General features: G+C 42.5%; 1 protein-coding gene across 2 annotated transcripts in view; it reads right to left on the bottom strand.

Moving 5' to 3' along the window:
* RANBP10 (RAN binding protein 10) overlaps positions 1–24,735 on the bottom strand; it is a 683,001-nt gene that overhangs the window by 577,549 nt on the left and 80,717 nt on the right. For both annotated transcript variants that reach the window (XM_030203667.1, XM_030203668.1), the window contains exon 3: positions 3,816–3,868. In XM_030203667.1, the coding sequence (XP_030059527.1) occupies positions 3,816–3,868 (53 nt within the window). The remainder of the gene's footprint in view (positions 1–3,815; positions 3,869–24,735) is intronic.

The following is a 24,735-nucleotide window of genomic DNA, read 5'->3' as shown; positions in this document are numbered from 1 at the left end:
CAGTTCTGAAGCGGTCCTTTGATTTGGCAGGTCTCACTGTTCGGGCGTCTGCATGCAGTTGTTATGCTGCTAGAGCCTGCCTGGCTTGGTTACAGCAGGCAGTGGAACAGCCCGGTGCGGAGACCTTATCTGAAGTGGCTCCGCGGATGGAGTCGGCCTTGTCCTTTTTGGCTGACGCCCTTTATAATATGGTCAGAGCTTCGCCTAAACAAATGGCTGTAGCAGTGGCGGCTCGCCGCACTCTTTGGCTACGACATTGGGCGGCGGACATGGCCTCTAAGCAAAGGTTGGTGAAGTTGCCCTTTCAAGGCCTTCTCCTGTTTGGTGAGGAGCTGGAAAACATTGTTAAAGGCCAGGGGGATTCCAAACCTCAGCGCTTGACCGAAGATAGCCTTCCTCTAAGGGTCAGGCGGTCCACTCCTCTTACAGACCTCACTTCCGTGAAGCTAGAAGGTACTGATAAAAAGAAGATCAAGACTGTCTGATACGTGGGAATATGGAGGAGAGGGAGGGGGGATGGGGGGAGGGTGGAAGAGAGAAATAATTATACTGTTATTTTGGAAGGTGTTATTAGCATTGGAGAAATTATCCAGCTGGATATCTTGTTGTAACCTTTTTCGTATCTATTTTTTGGATGTTAAAATTCATAAATAAAAATATTTAAAAAGAAAAAGACTGTCTGATACAATCCAATCTGTTATAGTTATTGTTTTGTTAACTGCTGACCTGGCATTTATATATCCCAGCTGGATTGGTTGGTAGGATTCGGTAAGGGTCGAAGATGTATTCATTTTTATAAGTTGTCTATCCTCTTGGAATCTGGTCTTATTTTGTCTTTTTTTTTTTCCTTTAAGTTGGTTGTAACCATATGTAGTGGATTTTCCTTTTAATTGATTGTTATTTTTCTGGTGAGGAGTATTATGTAATCTGCAAGGATTAAGTAATGCAATATTGGCAGTTAGAGGTTAGGACCAGTAATACAAGTCATTAATACAATTCAAAATAATACAGTGTAATGCTATATAAACTATTAAGAGACAATTAACAGCAAATAAGGCAATAAGAGTTTATAAAAGTCAAAGGACTTAAATAAAGCCATAAGAAGTGAAGATCTCCCTAATGCTCTATAAATTATTATAAACAGGTCGATTGTGAAAGCAGGGGCAGTTGTGAGCTTTAGGTAATGGCTAGAAGACCTCACCATTCAAAAGCAAAGGTTAGGAGATTGTTCTAATGAGATTAAAAGAGTAAGGTACATCAAAGCTCTGAAGTTTTTAGGAACACTTTGTTTATTCTATACAGCGATATCAAAACTGCTTCCTATGGATAAGTATAACCATCTACCAGCTAGAAAACCTCAGCCATTCAAAATCTTAGGTTAAGAGAGCGATATAATAAGATTAGAAGAGGAGGTAGATCAATGATCTAAAGTTTTTTGGAACAGTTTGTTGATTTTTGCAGCGATATCAAAACTGCTTCCTATGGATAAGTGTGGTCATCTATCTGCAGCACTGGCAGTTAGGCATCTTGTGGGCAGGCCTCGCGAACGCCTGCGACCGTTGACTCACTCATCTACACTTACTGGTTTAACGGCTATGAACCTGCACTCTGCCGTGCCGGATTTCGTATCTCCTCTCGCTCCAATTGCCTTCAATAGGCATCCAACCGTGTAATAGCTTTTCTGGGTTGGTCTTGTCCGCTTTAGTAAGCTCCTTAGTAGGGTATCGATGAGGGCCTCAAACCCCAGGGTGAAGTCTCAGCAACGGCGCTCTGCATCAGTGGAACTCAGCGCTTAACAGTGGTCTCAGTATTAGTCATGGCTTCTTCCATTCAGCTACTGGAGCAGTTCGAGTAGTATGGGTGTCGCAACCGATGCCTTGGCGTCAGCGCTCTGCAGCGGCGTCCCTCAGCGCTCAACGGCAGTGTCAGTAGCAGGCACGTTTTTCTCCCACTCAGCTACTGCAGCGATTCAGGTAGTGTGGATGTCGCACCCGATGTTCGGCAGCGACCACTTCTCCCAGGTATTTGTGGGATGTATGGGCCTTGAATAGGGTGGAAATAAGGCACGTCGCTCAGCCGCACCAACACCACAGGCGCACACCCGCACGAGACTCACAAGAGATCCGTGGGGGCCCCCCGCTCGAATACTAGCTCGACACCAGCTCGAATACTAGCTCAACACCAGCTCAACCCTGGCTCCAAGTAACTCTTGGGTGAGTCTGTCTGCTTGAGCCGATTTCAAACCTGGGTTCCTGGTCAATTCCAGTCATTTTTTAGCTTAAGGTCGCCGGAGCTATCTGTATGCGTGTTCCTTAGGCGGCGGCCATCTTGAGAATCATATTATTGAAAAAAAAGGGAAGGGGAATGGGACTCGATATACCGCTTTTCTACAGTTTTTGCAACCACATCCAAAGCGATTTATCTGGGGCAATGGAGGGTTAAGTGACTTTTACCCAGAGTCACAAGGAGCTGCAGCAGGAATCGATCTCATATTACGGGGGGGGGGGGGGGGGGGGAGATTAGGCATAGGCTGTTTTCAAGTCCAAACTTAAAGCCCACCTCTTTACCACTGCTTTTGACTCCTAACCACTGCTCACTTGCCCTGTCCTTTTTATCCTCATCTCTTTATTCCCTTACCCTTAATTGTTCTGTCTGTCTGCCTGTCTTATCTAGATTGTAAGCTCTTTGAGCAGGGACTGTTTTTTTGTGTATGGTGTACAGCGCTGCGTATGCCTTGTAGCGCTATAGAAATGATAAGTAGTAGTAGTAGAAAGGGACATGCTAGACATGGGGGAATGGGCAGGCATAGGAAAGGGAGATGCTGGACATATTACTACTGCAAACTGACCGTTAGGATCATAAACAACAGATAAAATTATAAAAACTCTGCCAAGAAGATGTCTGGAAATTAAAACAGTTTACCAAACTGTTCTGGAATATGCTTCTGTATGGAAAACATGTGCAATCCTTTTTGTGTATAGTTATAATTGGACAGGCTGATTGGTTCTAGGACAGAACCTAGCTAGGTAGTAGGGCTAGCTCTGCCACTGTGAGCATCAACTAAACCACCTCATGGCTGAGATTCTCAGATTCAAAATCTCAATATGGTCAAACCAATTTTTCATTCTCCCAATACAGAGATAATAAGGATCAGTTAACCCTGAGAATTAGTAATAATTCTGCAATCTGTCAAGTACTTTAGAAAGAAGGGCTATAAAAGAAAAGTAACACTACTGCTGTTCATATGATCAGTTCCTTATCCAAGGCACCCTAACAGTAAAGGCAAAATGTTTGGACTAGACTCCTCGATATCCTCAACATACCAGAACTCTCACCTCACAGGATGAAGAGGTCAATGATATTACTGCCCAAATGTAACTGCAGAATGATGGAACTGGCCTGAACCCACAGAGGCATAGAAATATAGTCAAGTGATAACATGCAAGATTTCTCCCCCACCCCAGTGAAACACTAGGGAAACATTAAAGTCAAACACAAAAGCACAGCAGTCCCGCAGTCAAACTGAAAAAAAGTTATCTAATAATGCTGACTCAAGAGGACCAACACAAGCGCAGTGACAGAGTAACCACTGGACATCATCAAATTTCTTTAAAAGAAATCTGACCTGATCCCCAGAAGATCAGTTCTTCCGTAGGAAGTTCTCTGGAGAGCCAAAAGATGTGGGAAACCAAGATTTCATTTCTAATAGAGAAATATTTATTCTTTAAGTGCAATGAGAAGTAATATGAAGCCTAGGACAGGCACTGACAGTGGCACTATTTCCACCAGTTCACAGCTTACACAAAAAGACTCACCAGGCAGCCTGTTCATGTTGACACCTTGGGCTGAAAGTCCTATTCCCATGTACCTTCAAACAAAAGACAAAATCCACTTATTAATTATCACTCTAAACAAAGTAAATAGTTTTCATACTTTAGCAAAATAATTTGAATAAAAGAAAAAGATTTAATAACTTCTACCCCTCTACTCCCCCACATATTAATCATGCCCCAGTATGCCACTCCTGAAACATTTCTGTATATATCTTTACTAGCCGTTAAGCCCGTAAGAACGGGCTAGTTTTTTGTTTTCCTATGCCCCCCCCCCCCGGGTCCACCAACCCTGCTCTCTCCCCTGCCCTCCCCCCCCCCCAGCGTGTTTCCCTCAGTTCCGCCCCCTCCTTCCCTCCCTGCTCCCTCCTCCTCCGATTTCCACGCCCATGTCCAAGCCCTCCTCCCTATTGGGCTGTACTGCTGGTGGAGGCGGGGCTTGGACTTCTACACTCTTAGTGTTCTGAATGACTCTACTGCGCATTTGCAGGTGAGTTGGTCACTTGCCGTTTATGTTTGATTAATGATCACAAGAAGAAGAAACTGAACTACACATTACAGGGTAATAGTATCCATGGGAGCACAAAAGTCAGCTTTGGCTATCGATCTCTAAGAAGCAGCTGTTTTTCATTTTATTATATTTCTTTAAAAACTTTTATATTGTCTTAGATCAGCACCGTTAACAATGCAGACCTAGATTTTTCTGTTACTTTAATTTGACTGTCTAGTATTAGTCAACATTCTGAACAAGTAATAATTTCCCTCCTGGCCAACATTACAGACCTATTTCTCTAGAACAGTGGTTCTCACCACAATCCTTGGGACACACCTGACTGGCAGTGTGTTTTCCAAGGACTGAGTTGAGAATTCTTGCACTAGACATTGCCCTTCAAATGGCTGCCACCAGAATACAACCATTCTGCTACAGTTACCAACCTCTTCAAAGTGAAAGAGCTGCAAAGACTCCCCCTCCCCTATGCATGTACCCATAGCAGAGGGATTACATATTACTAAAACACACTGTGGTACTGGGCTCTCAAAGCCAAAAAAAGGAAGCAAAGTCGGAAAACCCCACTGATCCAGTCATAGGATTGTTCTCAGGATCAATTTGATTTGTGCAACAATTTATGAACAGCAACAGGAACAACCCAGAGAGACCCTTTATAACCCAGAGAGAGAGAGAGAGAGAGAGAGAGAGAAGGGGGGCGGGGTAACAATATTCTGTGGCAGGACATTCACTTTCAACAAGTTCTGGCCACAACATCTCAGCAACACAAGACAAATGCTTCCAATGCACCAAAACTAGAAATAATTCTAGGTTGATTCAAGTGTCCATTGGTACAACTACTTATTTTTTAACTGGCTCCATGTAGTTAATGAGTGAAATATAATTACACAGTTATATCCCATAAACTTAAAGTGCCCTTTACATCATTGGGGAGAACTGGCTTTTGTACACTGTAATTAAAATGTACTGCAAAAGTGTTTGGCTTTTCAAAAGAAAGCTAAACCAAGATATGCCAAAAGAAATAACCTAATACAACCATCACACGTGAAGAATGTGTGAACTGCATGCAACAAATACCAGAGCCTCTACAGGAGGGATGCACCTTTCCTGTAGTCTTCAGGGTAAAATGGCCTCTATGTTTCTGGCACTCCTTCTGAGTACTTACTACAAGGGAATATGCTCAACAATGTGGAGCGGCAACAAGCCAATGCCCTTAAAGAGCAGCATACACAACACCAAAAACATTTCTTAAATTTAAGTAAATTAAAAGTTGTGACGTGAGAAGATGGAAACTAAGTTGCTTTCACAGGTGTCAGAAACGTAGGAGAACATTCAGCACTGGCCAGTTATTACTGCTCTGCTGACATTACACACACCTCTAAACCCACTAATGAATGCATGTCCACTATAGACACACTCATCAGGGGCAGACCAAGAGTATCTGTCACCCGAGGTACCCCAACACACAGGGTGGCTCAAGGTCCTATCTCCCAAGCCCAGCCCCTCCCTCTCAAGCCCAGCCCCTCCCCTTCTCTACACCCGCCAAGACATACAGCATCTAAACTCCCTACCCCCAATGTCCAGCACTTCCCTTTCCTATGCCTACCCCCACCCGTGTCCAGCATCTCCCTTTCCTGTCTCCCCCCCCCATGTCCAGCATCTCCCTTTCCTATGCCTGTCCATTCCATGTCTAGCATGTCCCTTTCCTATGCCTAATCTCCCCCCCTGTCCAGCATCTCCCTTTCCCATCCTTACTCCCCTCTCTCACTATGTCCACCATACCATTTCCTCTTCCCTACCTCCTGGTGGGCCTGCTACCATGTCATCCTACCTCTCCCTAGATCAAGTCTGCAGCAAAAGTAACTTTGGTGTGACACAAATCCTTAAGCATAGGCACAAGGCCTGCTGCTTCCCACACCCTCAGACTCAACCTTCCTATTGGAGGGGGTGAGAAGTGGCATGGCTTGAGTTCAGGCTAGTGCTGAAATCCCCCCCCCCCCAAATATCTTTTGCATCCCTACCAACCCCCACCCCCATGTCCAGCATTTCCCTTTCCTACCTACCTCCCTCATATCCAGCATCTTCCTTTCCCATTCCTAACACCACCCCCATTGTCCAGCATCTTCCTTTCCCATTCTTACCACCACCCATGCCCAGCATCTCCCTTTCCCATTACTACCTCCTCCTGTGTCCAGCATCTCCCTTTCCTACCTCCTCATGTGTCTAGCATTTCCTTTTCCCATCCTTAAACCCCTCCACCCAGCAGGTTTAAGAAGTGCTTGAAGTGCAGTAGGACCATATCTGTGAATGATCCTCACAACTGGTGTCTACTATGCCTTGGCCCTGATCATAAGTCACGCACTCTGGAAAACATATTAATTAGGTGCCTTGTCCCCCATTTATGTATTTTGGGCAAGGAACACACAGATTATTCACTTGTAATTGTCCAACAGAGCAGTGAAGGATTGTGATAGGAGGATATGGAAGATGTTGACAAGTCTGACCTATGTTGTGCACAGATCTTGCCATACCCTGTACTTAAAATACAGTTTCATGAGTTCATTCACCAATTATGGGTCTCCTGCAGTGCTCTTACCACTTAAAAACTCAGCAGATTAAAAATGTGAGCAGTTACTACAGTTAACAAGTGCACCGGACTCTGGCTGAGTACTTTCATGATAAGGTTCACAAGATTAACCTTGAAATCTCAACCAAGTCACCTCCACCTCTCCTTCCCTCAGTCTATTCTCCCAACCCTCCTTCAGCCCCTGCCTCCTTTTCTTCAATCACTGAAAAGGAAACTGCACATTTTCTTTTCTCCTCAAAATTAACTACCTGCTCCTCTGATCCTATTCCCCACCCATCTACTTAGCACTATCTCTCTGTCATCCTTTCTATCTGTCATATTCTCTCACTTTACAATGCGATTGTTCCTGATTACTTCAAACATGCCATAGTTACACTACTCCTCAAAAAAACCTTCAATGGACCCTACCTGTCCTTTCAACTATCACTCCATCTCCCTCCTCCCTTTTCTGTCCAAGATACTGGAACATACTTGTTCACAGCCATTGTCTTGACTTTCTTTCATCTCAAGCTATTCTTGATCCACTTCAATCTGGCTTTCACCATTCAACTGAAACAACCCTTGCTAAAGTCGCCAATGACCTGTTCCTGGCTAGATCCAAAGGTCCTGATCCTTCTCGATCTACCTACTGCTTTTCACACTGTTGATCACCGCCTACTACTTGATACCCTTTCCTCACTTGGATTTAAGGGCTATGTTCTTTCCTGGTTTTCTTTTAAAGTATACTCTGGTGGATCCTCCTCCACTTCTATCCCACTATCAGTTGGTGTACCTCAGGGCTATGTCTTGGGACCTCTTCTTTTTTCCATCTATACTTCTTCCCTTGGTGCTCTGATCTCATCCCATGGTTTTCAGTATCACCTTTATGCTGATGACTCCCAGAACTACCTCCTCACACCACAAATTTCAGCAGGAATCAAGACCCAAGTATCAGCCTGCCTGCATTGCTGTCTGAATGTCTCACCACCATCTGAAACTAAACATGACCAAGACTGAGTTTCTTATCTCCCCCCCCCCCAAAACCAACTTCTCCTCTTCCCCCATTCTCTATCCCTGTGGATAACACTCTCATCATCTCTGTCTCATCAGCTCGTAACCTTGGGGTCATCTTTGACTCTTCTCTCTCTTTCATTGAACATATTTAAAAACAGACTGCTAAAACCTGTCATTTCTTTCTCTATAGTATCACCAAAATTCGTCTATTTTCTGAGCACACTACCAAAACCCTTATCCACACTTTTATCACGTCTCACTTAGACTATTGCAACTTGCTTCTCACAGGTATCCCACTAAGCCATCTCTCTCCCCTTCAATCTGTTCAAAATTCTGCTGCACAACTTATATTCCACCTGTGTCACTATGCTCATATTAGCCCTCTCCTCAAGTCACTTCATTGGTTCCCCACCCGTTTCCCCATACAGTTCAAACTCCTCTTACTGACTTAGAAGTGCATTCACTGCAGCTCCTCAGTACTTTTCCACTCTTATCTCTCCCTACACTCCTCCCCGAGAACTCCATTCATTAGGTAAATGTCTTATCTGTACCATTCTCCTCTACTGCTAACTCCAAGACTCTGTTCTTTCAATGGATAATAAAGACTTCTTGCAAAAAAAAAAAAATTTACATATTTGCAAAGAGTTCTTGGAGTACTATCAGAAAAAATGGTCTGACATTCACCCTCCCCCTGAAGACCACTGATACCTGCGTAACGAAGACTAGCCAAGTGGATACTAAAAGTCAATCACCATTTCTCCAAAGAACAAAAGTCTGCATATTGACAGCAATCACAGAGATGGGAGTTAATAAAAGACAGTGAAACTCCCAGACCATCTGACAAAAGAAAGCCCATCTGCTCCAGATAATGACTCTTTTAATCCTGTCAAATACCTTCAGGATGTATATCACAGCAGATAGCCAGCCAGGAACTCTGATGGTGTCATTTAAACATATAACCAGCCACCATACTCCATCTCCAAACTAGATGAAACTAGTTTTCAGCTACCCCTGAGTTTTCGTTGGATCAAATACACCCCACCTGACTTCAGCCTATGGTCCAACAAGGAATTATAAAACCCTGGAACATTCTCTTTCCCCTCTCTGCTTCTTCCTCTCTTCTCTTCTCTATGGACCTTCACTGAATCCCTGGGCCTTGCTGAACTTCACATCCAAGATAAGACTTTCTCCAGGCTCTAGTAACAACTCTAACAAAATGACTTCTTTTCCAGCAAGAACCTCCTTCACCACTCCAACCAGCAGCCTCTATCAAAGTGAGTTACTATTAATCCAGCCTAATTAATAACACAGACTTTCTAACAATATTTATCTTGTGGCACATTTCCCTTGTGTAAAATCCCTAAAAACTGTCTTTTAACATTATTGCATTACCTCTATTGTAAATAAACATTTTAAAGGTAAATATCTGTTTTTTATGTTCTGAGCACATGCCCTTAAACTTTACAGTGCAGGTTAATGTAATTCCCCAAATATATCTCTTCATCATCCTCATTCCCCCTTTTTTCTACATTTTCATAATAATTCCCTTGTCTTGTCTGTCTGTCCTGATTAGATTTGTAAGCTCTGTTGAGCAGGGTCTCTTCATGTTCAAGTGTGCAGTGCTGCGTACGCCTAGTAGCGCTAAAGAAATGATTAGTAGTAGTATTCAGAAAGTAGCAGCAGCAGCAAGAGCGCTCTCCTATTTTGCTGCCCATTTCCTTCCTATTACTGATACCCACCTGCAGCTCCACAATTCAAAACTAGGGAGACAACACTATTTTAAAGCTGCAGAAGAACGAGTGGCACTGTTTGAGATGGCTGTTTCTCTGCTCCAACTCTACATATACTAGAAAATGGCAGTTATTTTAAAAACATTTTTTGAGAACAAAGATCAACTTTACAAACAGATGGCTACTTACAAAACTAGTGAATCAGCAAGTAAACTAACATGGTCAGGTCTATAACCTTAGTCCCAAAGTTTTAATGAATGCTTCCAACCCTATTCTGTTTTCCAGCTAACCAGACACCCCACCTTAGTCTATAAACTATGCCTTTTGTGTATTATGACCATTTTACTTCAAAAATAAAATATATTACCACTATCAACCATGTGTCAAGAGTTTTCTAACAAAAATTAGCATGCAGCAGAAACAGTATTCCCTCTCCCTCTCCCTCTCCACAATGTCTGAACCCTCTCTTCTAAGTTTTGGAGCTGATATTAGGAGATACATAAACTAAGAACTAGGATGACCACCAGGCCTGGACTCTTAGGCCACAGCCATCTCTATCTTTAAACCAAATATTTACCTTGTAAGATCAAATACAGCATAAGAAACTTACCACTATGAAATTCCTTGCTCCCCTCCTTTTCAGGTGCTCCCAGGGAATCCCCTCCCTTTTACCTTCCCAACCTTCAAGTAACTTCCCTACCTCCAACTCAAGTTGACTCACCCCATATACAAACCAAGAATTAGTAAATAATAAGCATATGATTTCCAGTCATCTCAACTCGCTTCATCCTAGCTTCTAACTGCTCCTTCCTCTCCCATTCCTGCCCCCACCCAACCCTCCTTCCCTTTACAACACCCTAAACCCAAAAATACATCATTCCCAGGTTCACAGTACGAGTTATCAAGGCCCACCTAAGTCATTGAGGAATAAACTCCGAGCTCTTGCTGGAAGTGCCTTTATGTGACTCTACCAATTTTGCAGGAAGCCCTTCTTTTTAAGTATCAGCTTGGCATGACGCATTTCTAACTTAAGTGAGCGAATTCTATTTCTCCAAAACCAATGCGATAGGGGATCCTTACCTATCCAGTGACACAGTATACTCTTTTTTCACCATCAAGACTGCCTTATAGACAAGCAATTAGGGGCCCCTCCTTCTTATCCCCAGGAGATCCATCTTCCAGAACAAAGGGCCCATAGGGTCACATCTAATACTATGTCCCAGCAGGGAACCCAGATAATTAAAAATGTCCCCACAGAAAGGAACACTGACAGGCATTCCCATAGAGCATGAAAGTATGTGTTATCAGTCTGATGGCATTTAAGACACACTGGACATTGGCCGATTCCTGCCTTGACTACTTGTGTTTGAGAAGTTGTTCAAAATCCTTTAGGGGAACAATTTGATATAATGCCTTATGGCAAAAGAGTCATTCCGTGTCAAGTGGACCAATTTTAAAGGTCGTCCCCACCTCACCATCACAGATTTTGATGAAATTTGGTACATAGTTTCTTTATGATAAAAAACTAAGCTGTGCAAAATTTTAGTTCAAAAGACTAAAAATTGGAGGTTCTAGGGGACCTCAAGTAAAGGGTTGCAAAATGTCGCCTGATTAAAGATAAAAAAAACTAAGCTGTGCAAAATTTTAGTTCAAAAGACTAAAAATTGGAGGTTCTAGGGGACCTCAAGTAAAGGGTTGCAAAATGTCGCCTGAGCAAAAATGACATTTTGGGCCAACTTCCAGAAGCTGTAAAACTGGAAGTTTTAGTAGTACAAGGGGGATATTGGAGACCTGCACTACTTTTAGGGCTTAATGAACTGGCAAAACCCCATGTTCCTAGTCCTCTTACTTTTTGAATGGTTTAGGCTCAAACTTTGCCAAAAAAAACGGCAAAAATCAATTTACAGCGATGTTGAGGCTGCTGTAGTTTCTAAACTAGTTGGCCTTTCAGGTTGATTTTTGGTAGGTGTACTAAATGCACGGCTGTAATGAGGCATTCCAATTTGCAGCACTTTCCTTCAAGTGGTTGAAAAATTATAAGCGTTCAAAGTTGGTATAAAAAGCATTTTTGCTCATTTTGGGCTATCTTTGATGCCCTTGATCTCCAATGGGGCAGCTTCAATATTCTTTCTTTTAGCATCATTAGAAAGAGCAGATTTCCTTCTATCAGAATATGTAGTTTTCATTTTGGAGTCTCTTCATATAAGGATTGCAAAATTGCCCTCAAATGTTTGCGGGCAGCAGCCTGTGATTTCTTCACTACACCCTTGATACAAGTGTAGTAAAAGTGATTCTTCTTTCAAAAAGCACCAATTTTTTAAAATAAAGAACACATTATGTTATAAAACTGTATTCAAGAAAACTAAAAAACAGGAATGTTTTTTAGGATGTGGAAGGATGAGGCCAGGTTTCATAACAGGTTTAAAGAAAACTGCAGTCAGTTAGGATGACCGACTTGGCCAATTATGATTGGTGGACCCTGTTGCAAGGCGTCTTGAGTGTCTGTTGCTGGTGTTTCTTCACCCTTGCTACAGTTTGACCTCTTAGTGAACTGTAGGCGTCAAAGTAAGCCTAGCAACAGACACTCAGGAGCCAGGAGGTACCAGAAGCATACAATTGGGCAATGAAACAAACAATTCTGCCTTGCAACAGGGTTCACCAATCATAATTGGCCAAGTCTAACTGGCTAAAGAAGTTTTCTTTAAACATTATGTTATAAAACTGTGTTCAAGTAAACTAAAAAACAGGGTGGAAACCATTGTATACATACTTCTTGTTGAAGAAACTCGCACCTGCACCGACAGGCTCATTTATATTGAATTAAATGCCACAAATGAAGATATTAATCACTTTAGACTGAAGTAAGATTTTACCCATTGAAACCTGATTGCAAGAATAAATGCGTTTGTTGAACTGATGCTAATGGTCATCAATGGATCCAGAAAGATCAGATGAATTTCCACTTTGCTCAGTTGGCTGTTCAAGTACATCAGAGTGTCATTTACTGACATACAATAAAAATAAAGGTTTGAAATTAATTGAAGAGCTTCTGCCTGATCAACAGAAGTTGTTACAAGAGCGTTCTGGTCAACTTTTTGATGCTGGATCAACTATTTGCCTTCATCATGAATCCTTACTGTTGAAAAAGTTTGAATTTTTGCAAAGAACCTGCTGTAACCCATTTTCCAAAGGTGGTCATAATGCAAAAAGGGGCTTAAGAGTGCTGGATGACACACTAGCAGCCCAGCTAAAGGCCTTAACAAGCAAAATATTTGTGCCGGGTCAGAAACTATGTCCATCTTGTCGAAAAGACGTCAGTAACAGAGCTGCTGATTCTTTATCATCATCAACAACAGCAGATGATGAACACAGTGACATTTCTGGCAAGTTGAACACAAGTTTGACATCTCTTGGTATTTCTCCATTAAAGTTCAAAAAAGTCAGCAAGCATGATGTACGAGGCTACACCAAGCGCAAAATCAGGCGAGTGCAAAATACTTGCAGTTGCTGGTGGCTCAGACCTAAATGAGTTTGAAACTCAACCTTCTACCAGTCAGAAATGTGACAAATGTTCTGATTAGGATGACCTGCTAAACGAGTTGAAAAACAAAGTCCAAGTTTCAGCAAATCATGCAGAAAAACTGCAAATACTAACTTTAGCACCAAACAGCTGGTATATTGAAAGAACTGCCTCAGAATTCATGGTTTCAACTAGAATGGTTAAAAAAGCAAGAAATCTGAAATCAGTTTGTGGAATTCTGGCAAAACCAGACAAGAAGAAAGGCAAAGTTTTACCAGAAGAAACAGAAAAAAAAATTCTTGGCTTTTTTGAAGATGATGAATTCAGTAGACTGTGCCCAGGGCAAAAAAGATTTTGTCTCTGTCAGAACTGGCACTGAAAAAATTCAAATGCAAAAGCGCTTGCTGCTTAGCAATCTAAATACTGATGGGGAACCTCCATTACATAGAGATCTGATCATACATTGCCGAAACAAGCCACATGAACAAAACAAAACTGAGATCATAGTAACATAGTAGATGACGGCAGAAAAAGACCTGCACGGTCCATCCAGTCTGCCCAACAAGATAAACTCATATGTGCTACTTTTTGTGTATACCCTACCTTGATTTGTATCTGTCCTCTTCAGGGCACAGACCGTATAAGTCTGCCCAGCACTATCCCCGCCTCCCAACCACCAGTCCCACCTCCCACCACCGGCTCTGGCACAGACCGTATGTCTGCCCTGCACTATCCCCGCCTCCCAATCACCAGCCCTGGCACAGACCGTATAAGTCTGCCCAGCGCTATCCCCACCTCCCAACCACCAGCCCCGCCTCCCACCACCGGCTCTGCCACCCAATCTCGGCTAAGCTCCTGAGGGGCATAATCAAATGGGGCGCCTAAGTTTTCCTGAGGACGTCCTTGCAGGACGTCCCCGCGAAGGGGCGGGGAAACCCGTATTATCGAAACAAGATGGGCGTCTATCTTTCGTTTCGATAATACAGTCGGGGGACGCCCAAATCTCTACATTTAGGTCGACCTTAGAGATGGGAGTCCCCGATTTTTGGTGATAATGGAAACCGAGGACGCCCATCTCAGAAACAACCAAATCCAAGCCCTTTGGTCGTGGGAGGAGCCAGCATTCATAGTGCAATGGTCCCCCTCATGCCAGGACACCAACCGGGCACCCTAGGGGGCACTGCAGTGGACTTCACAAATTGCTCCCAGGTGCATAGCTACCTTATCTTGTGTGCTGAGCCCCCTACCATTGCCCTAAGGGGTGAAGGGGTGCACCTACATGTGGGTACAGTGAGTTTTGAAGGGCTCACATTTACCACCACAACTGTAACAGGTAGGGGGGGATGGGCCTGGGTCCACCTGCTTGCAGTGTACCCACTAAAACTGCTCCAGGGACCTGCATACTACTGTCATGGAGCTGGGTATGACATTTCAGGCTGGCATAGAAGCTGGCAAAAAATATTTTAAGGGGGAGGTCATCCCCGATTCCCTCCAGTGGTCATCTGGTCAGTTTGGGCACCTTTTTGAGGCTTGGTCGTAAGAAAAAATGGACCAAGTAAAGTCGCCCAAGTGCTCATCAGGAACGCCCTTCTTTTTTCCATTATCGGTCGAGGATGCCCATCTGTTAGGCACGCCCTAGTCCCGCCTTCGCTATGCTTCTGACATGCCCCCGTGAACTTTGATCGTCCCCACGACGGAAAGCAGTTGAGGACGCCCAAAATCAACTTTCGATTATGCCGATTTGGGTGACCCTGAGAGGACGCCCATCTCCCGATTTGTGTCGAAAGATAGGCGCCCTTCTCTTTCAAAAATAAGCTTGATGGTCTATCCAGTCCTTTAAAGATCCTATGTACTTGTCCAAAGCTCTCAAATTCAGATAGTGCTGGGGAGGAGCCAGCTATCTTGGTACATGTTGGTACCAATGAAATAGGAAAATGTGGGAGAGAGGTTCTGGAAGCCAAATTTAGGCTCTTAGGAAGAAAGCTCAAATCCAGATCTTCTAGGGTGGCGTTTTCTGAAATACTACCCGCTCCACGCGCAGGGCCCAAGAGACAGGCAGAGCTCCGGAGTCTTAATGCGTGGATGAGACAATGGTGCAAGGAGGAGGGTTTTATTTTGTCAGGAACTGGGCAAAATTCTGGGGAAGGGGGAGCCTATTCCAAAAGGATGGGGCTCCACCTTAACCGGGATGGGACCGGGCTGCTGGCATCATCACTTAAAAAAAGAGATAGAGCAGCTTTTAAACTAGGAACGGGGGGAAGGCCGACAGTCGCGCAAAAGCGTATGGTTCGGAATAAGGTATCTTGCAAAGATAGCGCCCAAACAGGGAAGACAGGGTTTCTTGATAGTGAGGTTGCAAAAGATACTATAGTAGATTCAATGTCCTTAAATAAAAATAATAAAAATCAAACAAAAGATAGTAAAATAGTACTGTCAAGTAAACAACATGATGTGATAAGGAAAAACAAGTCTAGCTTGAAGTGTCTATATGCAAATGCTAGGAGCCTAAGAAATAAGACGGGAGAGTTAGAATATATTGCACTAAATGAAAAATTTGATATAATAGCCATTTCTGAGACCTGGTGGAAGGGGATAACCAGTGGGACACTGTCATACCGGGGTACAAATTTTATCGTAGTGATAGGGTGGATCAAATTGGTGGAGGGGTAGCACTGTATATTAACGAGAGCCTTAAATCAAATAGACTGAAAATTCTACAGGAAACAAAAGACCTCATATAATCATTGTGGATCGAAATTCTATGTGTAAAGGGGTAAAGGACGGTGATAGGAGTGTACTACCGTCCGCCCGACCAGGATGAGCAGACAGACACAGTCATGTTAAAGGAAATTAGTGAGGCAAATAAATTAGGCAACACAATAATAATGGGTGATTTTAATTACCCTGTACAAAGTTGGAATATGTAGAATAAAATAACCACAATATTCAGAAAAAATCTACAATAATAAACCACGAGTATTCAAGGGTAAATGTGTACTTTGTTGAAAGATAGTGGAGAAAAAAAGACCTCAGTGTGAACCAGTCCTGCCTCTTTTTAAAGGACACCCCTTTTAGATAGAGAGGAGACCGCTTTAATCATCAGTCTTCAAAAAAACTCCACATAATTTACTTTCATCTTAAATTTGCCAACACTCCCTTTCAAACACTCATAGGGGTTAGACACTATAGCTCAATGCAATGTGACAAAAACTCCACTACTTATCTTGGACGGTGGACAGACGTGGGTTTCTTCCACGAATCAGTGCAACTTCTTAATTCTCCTTTTGCACCTTCCTTCTATTCCCATTAACTCTCGACAGGGAAGCCCTGTTTCGCCACAATATGGCTGCGTCAGGGGAAAAATATTCATGATTAACACCTCCAAGAATTCAACACGCCTGCATAGTGTCCTCTGGCGTCTGCAACAGAATGGCAGCCGGCGTCTTCTTCAGATCTCCAAGTTTAAATACTCAGCATGTAACGTCATTCCGTCAAAATGACTTAACCTCACAGAAAGGCTTTCCATTCGATGGAGACATTTAAACCCTTTGGTATTACCGATTGCAACGTAAAGATCCATCTTTGCTCTTTTCTCCTTAGTATACTTCTAATATCTCCTTTTCTTTCCGTGATGTGAACTTGCTCAATCACGATACATTTCAAATCTAAAAAATCATGATGTTTCTCCACGCAATGTGCTACCTTGGGTTCATACATCTTCTTTGACTGAATATAGTGCCTATGCTCAATCAATCTTGTCTTTAGAATCCGTGAAGTTTGTCCCACGTAATTCATTCCACACGGACAAATTAAAATATAAATGACGTTCTTCGATATGCAGTTAGTTATGGCACGCAATGTGTATATGTTCCCTGTGTTCCGATCTATAAATTCATTAGCTGCCATCATATTGCAACATATCGAACAATTCCCACAGGCTCTATGTGAACCCTCTTTTGCATGACTCCTACTTAATCTGGTCCAAGTATCAGCTGGACATAAGGTGTCATTCAAATTGCTGTTTCTTTGGTATACAAATAAGATCCTCAGATTTTGCAAGCATGGATGTACCCGCAACAAGGTTAGGTGCGTTTTAATAATTTTAGACATGATGTTGGAATGGGAATGAAATTTAGTTACAAAAGTCAATATCTCTTCATTAGTTTGAGTCTCCATTTTCGGTTGTAACAACCACTCTCTGTGGTTGTGAAATGCTCTCTTTCTGGCTGTGGATATCAATTTTCTAGAATAACCACGATTTAACAATTTCTTTTCTAAATTATTGGCATAGTATTGAAACTTTTTTTTACAGGAGCAAATTCATCTATATCTCAAAAACTGAGCAAAGGGTATATTGGTCCTGCAGTGATCTGGATACATACTATCATACTGTAAAGTGGTGTTTCTATCAGTGGGCTTAGTAAAAATGGATGTCTCCAGTTGACCCCCATTAACTTCAACCCATATATCCAAGAAAGCTAAGCCGGTGCTGCTATGTTTAGCTTCAAATTTAATGGTCTCATGGCATCCGTTTAAGTTTTCAACAAATTGCACTACCTAGGACTCCGTACATCCCATATCATAAAGATATCGTCAATATAACGGAGCCAACATATCGCAAGTGTAAACAGATCCAGTGTATATATCCATTTTGTCTCAAAAGCTTCTATGAATAAATTTGCAATTGTGGGTGAGCATGCAGCTCCCATCGAAACACCCGTTTTTTTGAAAATAATATTTGCGGTCACATGTGAAATAATTTTCTGACAATGTGATCTGTATCAATTCAAGGAGGAAATCCGTAGGAACAAGCTTAGGTCGTGGTCTGAGATCCAAAATATCTTCCAAGACTTGCAGAGCCTCTTTTTGAGGGATAGATGTATAAAGGGCGCACACATCTAACGTCACCAATATCATATTCGGGGTGAACCGCTCCTGTAAAGAATCCAGACACCTTATGTCCAGCTGATACTTGGACGAGATTAAGCAGGAGTCATGGAAAAGAGGGTTCACATAGAGCCTGTGGGAATTGTTCCATATGTGGCAATATGATGGCAGCTAATGAATTTATAAATTGGAACACAGGGAACATATACACATTGCGTGCCATGACTAACTGCATATCGAAGAACGTCATTTTTATTATAATTTGTCCGTGTGGATTGAATTACGTGGGACAAACTTCACGGATTCTAAAGACAAGATTGATTGAGCATAGGCACTGTATTCAGTCAAAGAAGATGTATGAACCCATGGTAGCACATTGCGTGGAGAAACATCATGATTTTTTAGATTTGAAATGTATCGTGATTGAGCAAGTTCACGTCATGGAAAGAAAAGGAGATATTAGAAGTATACTAAGGAGAAAAGAGTAAAGATGGATCTTTACGTTGCAATCGGTAATACCAAAGGGTTTAAATGTCCCCATCGAATGGAAAGCCTTTCTGTGAGGTTACGTCATTTTGACGGAATGACGTTACACGCTGAGTATTTAAACTTGGAGATCTGAAGAAGACGCCGGCTGCCAATCTGTTGCAGACGCCAGAGGACACTATGCAGGCGTGTTGAATTCTTGGAGGTGTTAATCATGAATATTTTTCCCCTGACGCAGCCATATTGTGGCAAAACAGGGCTTCCCTGTCGGGAGTTAATAGGAATAGAAGGAAGGTGCAAAAGGAGAATTAAGAAGTTGCACTGATTCGTGGAAGAAACCCACGTCTGTCCACCGTCCAAGATAAGTAGTGGAGTTTTTGTCACATTGCATTGAGCTATAGTGTCTGCCCCTATGAGTGTTTGAAAGGGAGTGTTGGCACATTTAAGACGAAAGTAAATTATGTGGAGTTTTTTTGAAGACTGATGATTAAAGAGGTCTCCTCTCTATCTAAAAGGGGGTGTCCTTTAAAAAGAGGCAGGACTGGTCACACTGAGGTCTTTTTTTCTCCACTATCTTTCAACAAAGTCCATATTTACCCTTGAATACTCGTGGTTTATTATTGTAGAATTTTTCTGAATATTGTGATTTTAATTACCCCCATATAGACTGGGTTAATGTAACATCAGGGCACTCTAGGGAGGTAAACTTCCTTGATGAAATAGCTTTATGGAGCAGCTGGTACAGGAGCCGAAGAGAGAAGGAAAAATTCTAGACTTAGTGATTTGTGGGGCGCATGATCTGGTACGGGAGGTAGCGGTGCGGGGGCCGCTTGACAACAGTGATCATAAGATGATCGCCTTTGAAATTTGCTTTCAAAAAGGTAAACACAGGAAGTCAAATATGTTAGCGTTTAACTTTAAAAAAGGAAGCTATGATAAAATGAGAAGAACGGTAAAAAAAAAAAAAAAACTTAGAGGAGCGACTGAGAGGGTAAGAAACCTACAACAGGCATGGATGCTGTTCAAAAACACCATCCTGGAGGCCCAGGCCAAATATATTCCACATATCAGAAAAGGAGGACAGAAAACCAAACGACAGCCGGCGTGGTTAAAAAGTGAGGTAAAGGAGGCTATTGGACCTAAAAAGGAATCCTTCAGAAAATGGAAGGAGGAACCGAATGAGGAAAATAAGAAGCGGCATAAGGAATGTCAAGTCAGATGCAAAGCGCTGATAAGAAAGGCAAAGAGGGATTTTGAAAGAAAGATAGCGTTAGAGGCGAAAACTGATAGTAAAAATATTTTTAGATACATTAAAAGAAGGAAACCGGCAAAAGAATCGGTTGGCCTGCTGGATGACTGGGGTGTAAAAGGGGCGATCAAAGAAGACAAAGAAATAGCAGAAACTAAATGAGTTCTTTGCTTCGGTCTTCACTGAGGAAGATTTGGGTGGGATACCGGTGCCGGACAGGGTATTTGAAGCTGAAGAGTCAGAAAAACTTATTGACATATCTGTAAATCTGGAAGACGGTGCAGTTCTGCAAACTGAAGAGTAGCAAATCTCCTGGATCAGATGGTATTCACCCTAGAGTACTGATAGAATTAAAATCGAGCATGGTACCGGAAGATTGGAGGGTGGCCAATGTAACGCCGATTTTTTAAAAAGGTTCCAGAGGAGACCCGGGAAATTATAGACCGGTGAGTCTGACGTTGGTGCCAGACAAAATGGTAGAGACTATTATCAAGAACAAAATTACAGAGCACATTCAAAAGCATGGACTAATGGGACAAGGTCAACATGGATTTAGTCTTGCCTCACTAATCTGCTGCATTTCTTTGAAGGGGTAAACAAACATTGGCTAAAGGTGAGCCGGTTGATATTGTGTATCTAAATTTTCAGAAGGCGTTTGATAAAGTCCCTCATGAAAGACTACAGAGGAAATTAGAGGGACATGGGATCGGAGGTAGTGTCTTACTGTGGATTAAAAACTGGTTGAAAGATAGGAAACAGAGAGTAGGATTAAAAGGTCAATATTCCAATATTCGCAATGGAGAAGGGTAGTTAGCGGGAACCCCCAGGGATCGGTGCTAGGACCTCTGCTTTTTAACATATTCATAAATGACCTAGAGATGGGGGTAACTAGTGAGGTAATCGACTTTGCCGATGACACAAAGTTATTCAAAGTAGTCAAATCACGGGAAGATTGTGAAAAACTACAAGAGGACCTTACAAGACTGGGAGACTGGGCGTCTAAATGGCAGATGACGTTTAATGTGAATAAGTACAAAGTGATAAATGTGGGAAAGAGAAATTCAAACTATAACTACGTCATGCAAGGTTCAGTGTTGGGAGTCACGGACCAAGAAAGGGATCTAGTCGTCATCATTGATGATACGTTAAAAACTTCTGCTCAATGTGCTGCTGCGGCTAGGAAAGCAAATAGAATGTTGGGTATCATTAAGAAAGGGATTGAAAACAAAAATGAGGATATTATTCTGCCGTTGTATCGCTCCATGGTGCGACCGCACCTCGAGTATTGTGTTCAATTCTGGTCGCCGCACCTCAAAAAAGACATAGCGGAATTGGAAAAAGTGCAGAGAAGGGCGACAAAGATGATACAGGGGATGGTACGACTTCCCTATCAGGATAGGCTGAAGAGGCTGGGGCTCTTCAACCTGGAGAAAAGGCAGCTGAGGGGAGATATGATAGAGGTCTATAAGATAATGAGTGGAATGGAATGGGACGATGTGGAGCATCTGTTTACGCTTTCCAAAAATACTAGGATAAGGGGGCATGTGATGAAGCTGCAGTGTGGTAAATTTAAAACGAATAGGAGGAAATGTTTCTTCACTCAACATGTAGTTAAACTCGAATTCGCTGCCGGAAAAGGTGGTTAATGCGGTTAATTTAGCGGACTTCAAAAAAGGGTTGGACGGCTTCCTGGAGAAAAAGCCATAGAATTTTATTGAATAGACGAGGGAATAATGCAGTATTTCTAGGATGGGCGGGACAAATTGCTTGTTCTTTTGGCCGCTGTCGGTGACAGGGTGCAGGGCTTGATGGACCCTTGGTCTGTCCCAGCATGACGATGCTTATGTGCTTATGTAGATACTGTTTTCATCTCCACCACTAACAACAGGAGGCTGTTACTTCTGAGTCTATCCCCTTTCACCTTCATCCTATGTCTCCTCATTCCAGAGTTTCATTTCAACTGAAAGAGAATCACCTTGTGTGTATTTATGCTGCATAAATATTTAAATATCTCCCCTACCTTTCTTTTAAAGTATATCACTCACAAATGGCAAATGATGCTAAATTTAATTATGCGGGAGACTCCAAAACAAAATGAATCTCTTAACTCCCACTATGTAGACTATACCACAATCTTATATGAATAGCAATATGTAGAGTATATTCGACAAAGGATAAAGTTCAAATTATGACCTCAGCGGTGCCACTTGCCTATGTAATCACACTAGAAAGATAATCGGCACACACTCCTCATCAGTACACCCGATTAAATAAGCTGACATGCAATCCAACTTCAATTTTGAAATAATAAAACTATTTAGTACTCATCTTAAATATTGTCAGACGAGGGGGGGGGGGGGGGTACTGTGTCCGACAAGCATGTTTTGCCTCCATGGGCTGTCTCGAAAAAAAGATGCATCACTGTTTGAGAATAATCCTTCACTATTCCCAAACAGAGAAAATATACAATTATACAACTCTTACCCATAGCTGTCTTTAGCGCCAGATCAGTATAACCTTATGGGAAACCCCAGCTAAGATGACGATGGCGTCTAACTAGTTTAAATAATACTTCCTGAAAGTGATGTCATTCCCCCCTCCACTGAGTGGTTGCCCAGAACAAAATTCTTTGTAATTGGTCTATAACAACGATATCCATTCTAGATCCAAAATTTAAACCTCCCGGTATCACTGTTTGGAGCTGATAAATCAGCTGTTGCTCTTTATAATTTAACAGTCTATCTATTGAAACTCCCTCCCTCCAGACTCTCATTTGTTCCACTACTCTCCACCGTTATTTACCTACAGTGTGTTGACAAGACAACCAAAGATTTACCAAAGGTGCTTGTCTGTTCTGGGTTGCTATGCGGGACTTATGCTCTGTGAGACACACCTTAATCGGGCAAGTATTTCTCCCCACATTATATCATATTGCAAGGACACACTATAATATAGATAACATTTTTCGTATCACAGTTGGTGAAGTCTCTTGACATTAAGACTCTGCCTGTATGTGGCACCCTCCTTGAAGGCCCCCCTATGGCCAGATGACATCACTGACATCTACCACAGACTTGATGTTCCCAAATCTCCTGCTCCTTGAATCTATTTACACCCAGCCGCTCCCATTTTACCCAGGGTATATGAAATAATAGGAAACTCTTTGAAACACGGGGTATAGCTGGACAATGTGCCAATGACATTTTAAACTTTGAACGATCAATTCGCTAATTTTGGTAAAAGGAAAGACACGTGTTAATCTATCATCCTTCCTCTCCAACCCGATCCTTGAGTAGTAGGGGACGTTGGGCAAAACGAGCCCCTAGCTAAGAACCTTTGTTCTAGTAGTTTTGCTTGATTTTTAAAGTCTTGTAAAGAGGAACACTCTCGTCTAACTCAGAGGAATTGACTACCTGGGAGGTTGTATTTAAGACTGTATGGATGATAACTCCCAAACTGTAAATTATGTTCTACTGGCTTGCGGTAAAGTGAAGTAGATAATCGATTCCCCTCCTTGTACACCCACATATTCAAAAATTCAATCGATGTACTACTGGCAGATTTAGTACATTTTATATGTTCATCTAAGGTATTAAGCCACCCCACAAAATCCTCCAGGGATTGTTCAGTGTCTGTCCCTGAGACAGCCCGTGGAGGCGAAACATGCAAGCCGGACACAGTACCCCCACCCCACCTGACAATATTTAAGATGAGTACTAAATAGTCTTATTATTTCAAAATTGAAGTTGGATTGCATATAAGCTTATTTAGTCGGGTGTACCAATGAGGAGGTGTGTGCCGATTATCTTGCTAGTGTGATTACACAGGAAAGTGGCACCGCTGAGGTCACCAAGAATTTGAAAATCATTCTGCCAATAATTTGAACTTTATCCTTTGTCGAATACACTCTACATATTGCTATTCCTATAAGATTGTGGATATAGGCATATTTTCAAAGCACTTAGCCTTCCAAAGTTCCATAGGTTTCTATGGAACTTTGGAAGGCTAAGTGGCTAAGTGCTTTGAAAAAGAGCCCCCTGGTGGGAGTTAAGAGAGTCATTTTCTTTTAAAGTATACAGTGGGGGAAATAAGTATTTGATCCCTTGCTGATTTTGTAAGTTTGCCCACTGACAAAGACATGAGCAGCCCATAATTGAAGGGTAGGTTATTGGTAACAGTGAGAGATAGCACATCACAAATTAAATCCGGAAAATCACATTGTGGAAAGTATATGAATTTATTTGCATTCTGCAGAGGGAAATAAGTATTTGATCCCCCACCAACCAGTAAGAGATCTGGCCCCTACAGACCAGGTAGATGCTCCAAATCAACTCGTTACCTGCATGACAGACAGCTGTCGGCAATGGTCACCTGTATGAAAGACACCTGTCCACAGACTCAGTGAATCAGTCAGACTCTAACCTCTACAAAATGGCCAAGAGCAAGGAGCTGTCTAAGGATGTCAGGGACAAGATCATACACCTGCACAAGGCTGGAATGGGCTACAAAACCATCAGTAAGACGCTGGGCGAGAAGGAGACAACTGTTGGTGCCATAGTAAGAAAATGGAAGAAGTACAAAATGACTGTCAATCGACAAAGATCTGGGGCTCCACGCAAAATCTCACCTCGTGGGGTATCCTTGATCATGAGGAAGGTTAGAAATCAGCCTACAACTACAAGGGGGGAACTTGTCAATGATCTCAAGGCAGCTGGGACCACTGTCACCACGAAAACCATTGGTAACACATTACGACATAACGGATTGCAATCCTGCAGTGCCCGCAAGGTCCCCCTGCTCCGGAAGGCACATGTGACGGCCCGTCTGAAGTTTGCCAGTGAACACCTGGATGATGCCGAGAGTGATTGGGAGAAGGTGCTGTGGTCAGATGAGACAAAAATTGAGCTCTTTGGCATGAACTCAACTCGCCGTGTTTGGAGGAAGA

Source organism: Microcaecilia unicolor, chromosome 5, assembly GCF_901765095.1.
Source record: "Microcaecilia unicolor chromosome 5, aMicUni1.1, whole genome shotgun sequence".
In the NCBI taxonomy this organism is placed as follows: Eukaryota; Metazoa; Chordata; class Amphibia; order Gymnophiona; family Siphonopidae; genus Microcaecilia; species Microcaecilia unicolor.
This window is presented reverse-complemented; position numbering and strand designations above follow the sequence as displayed.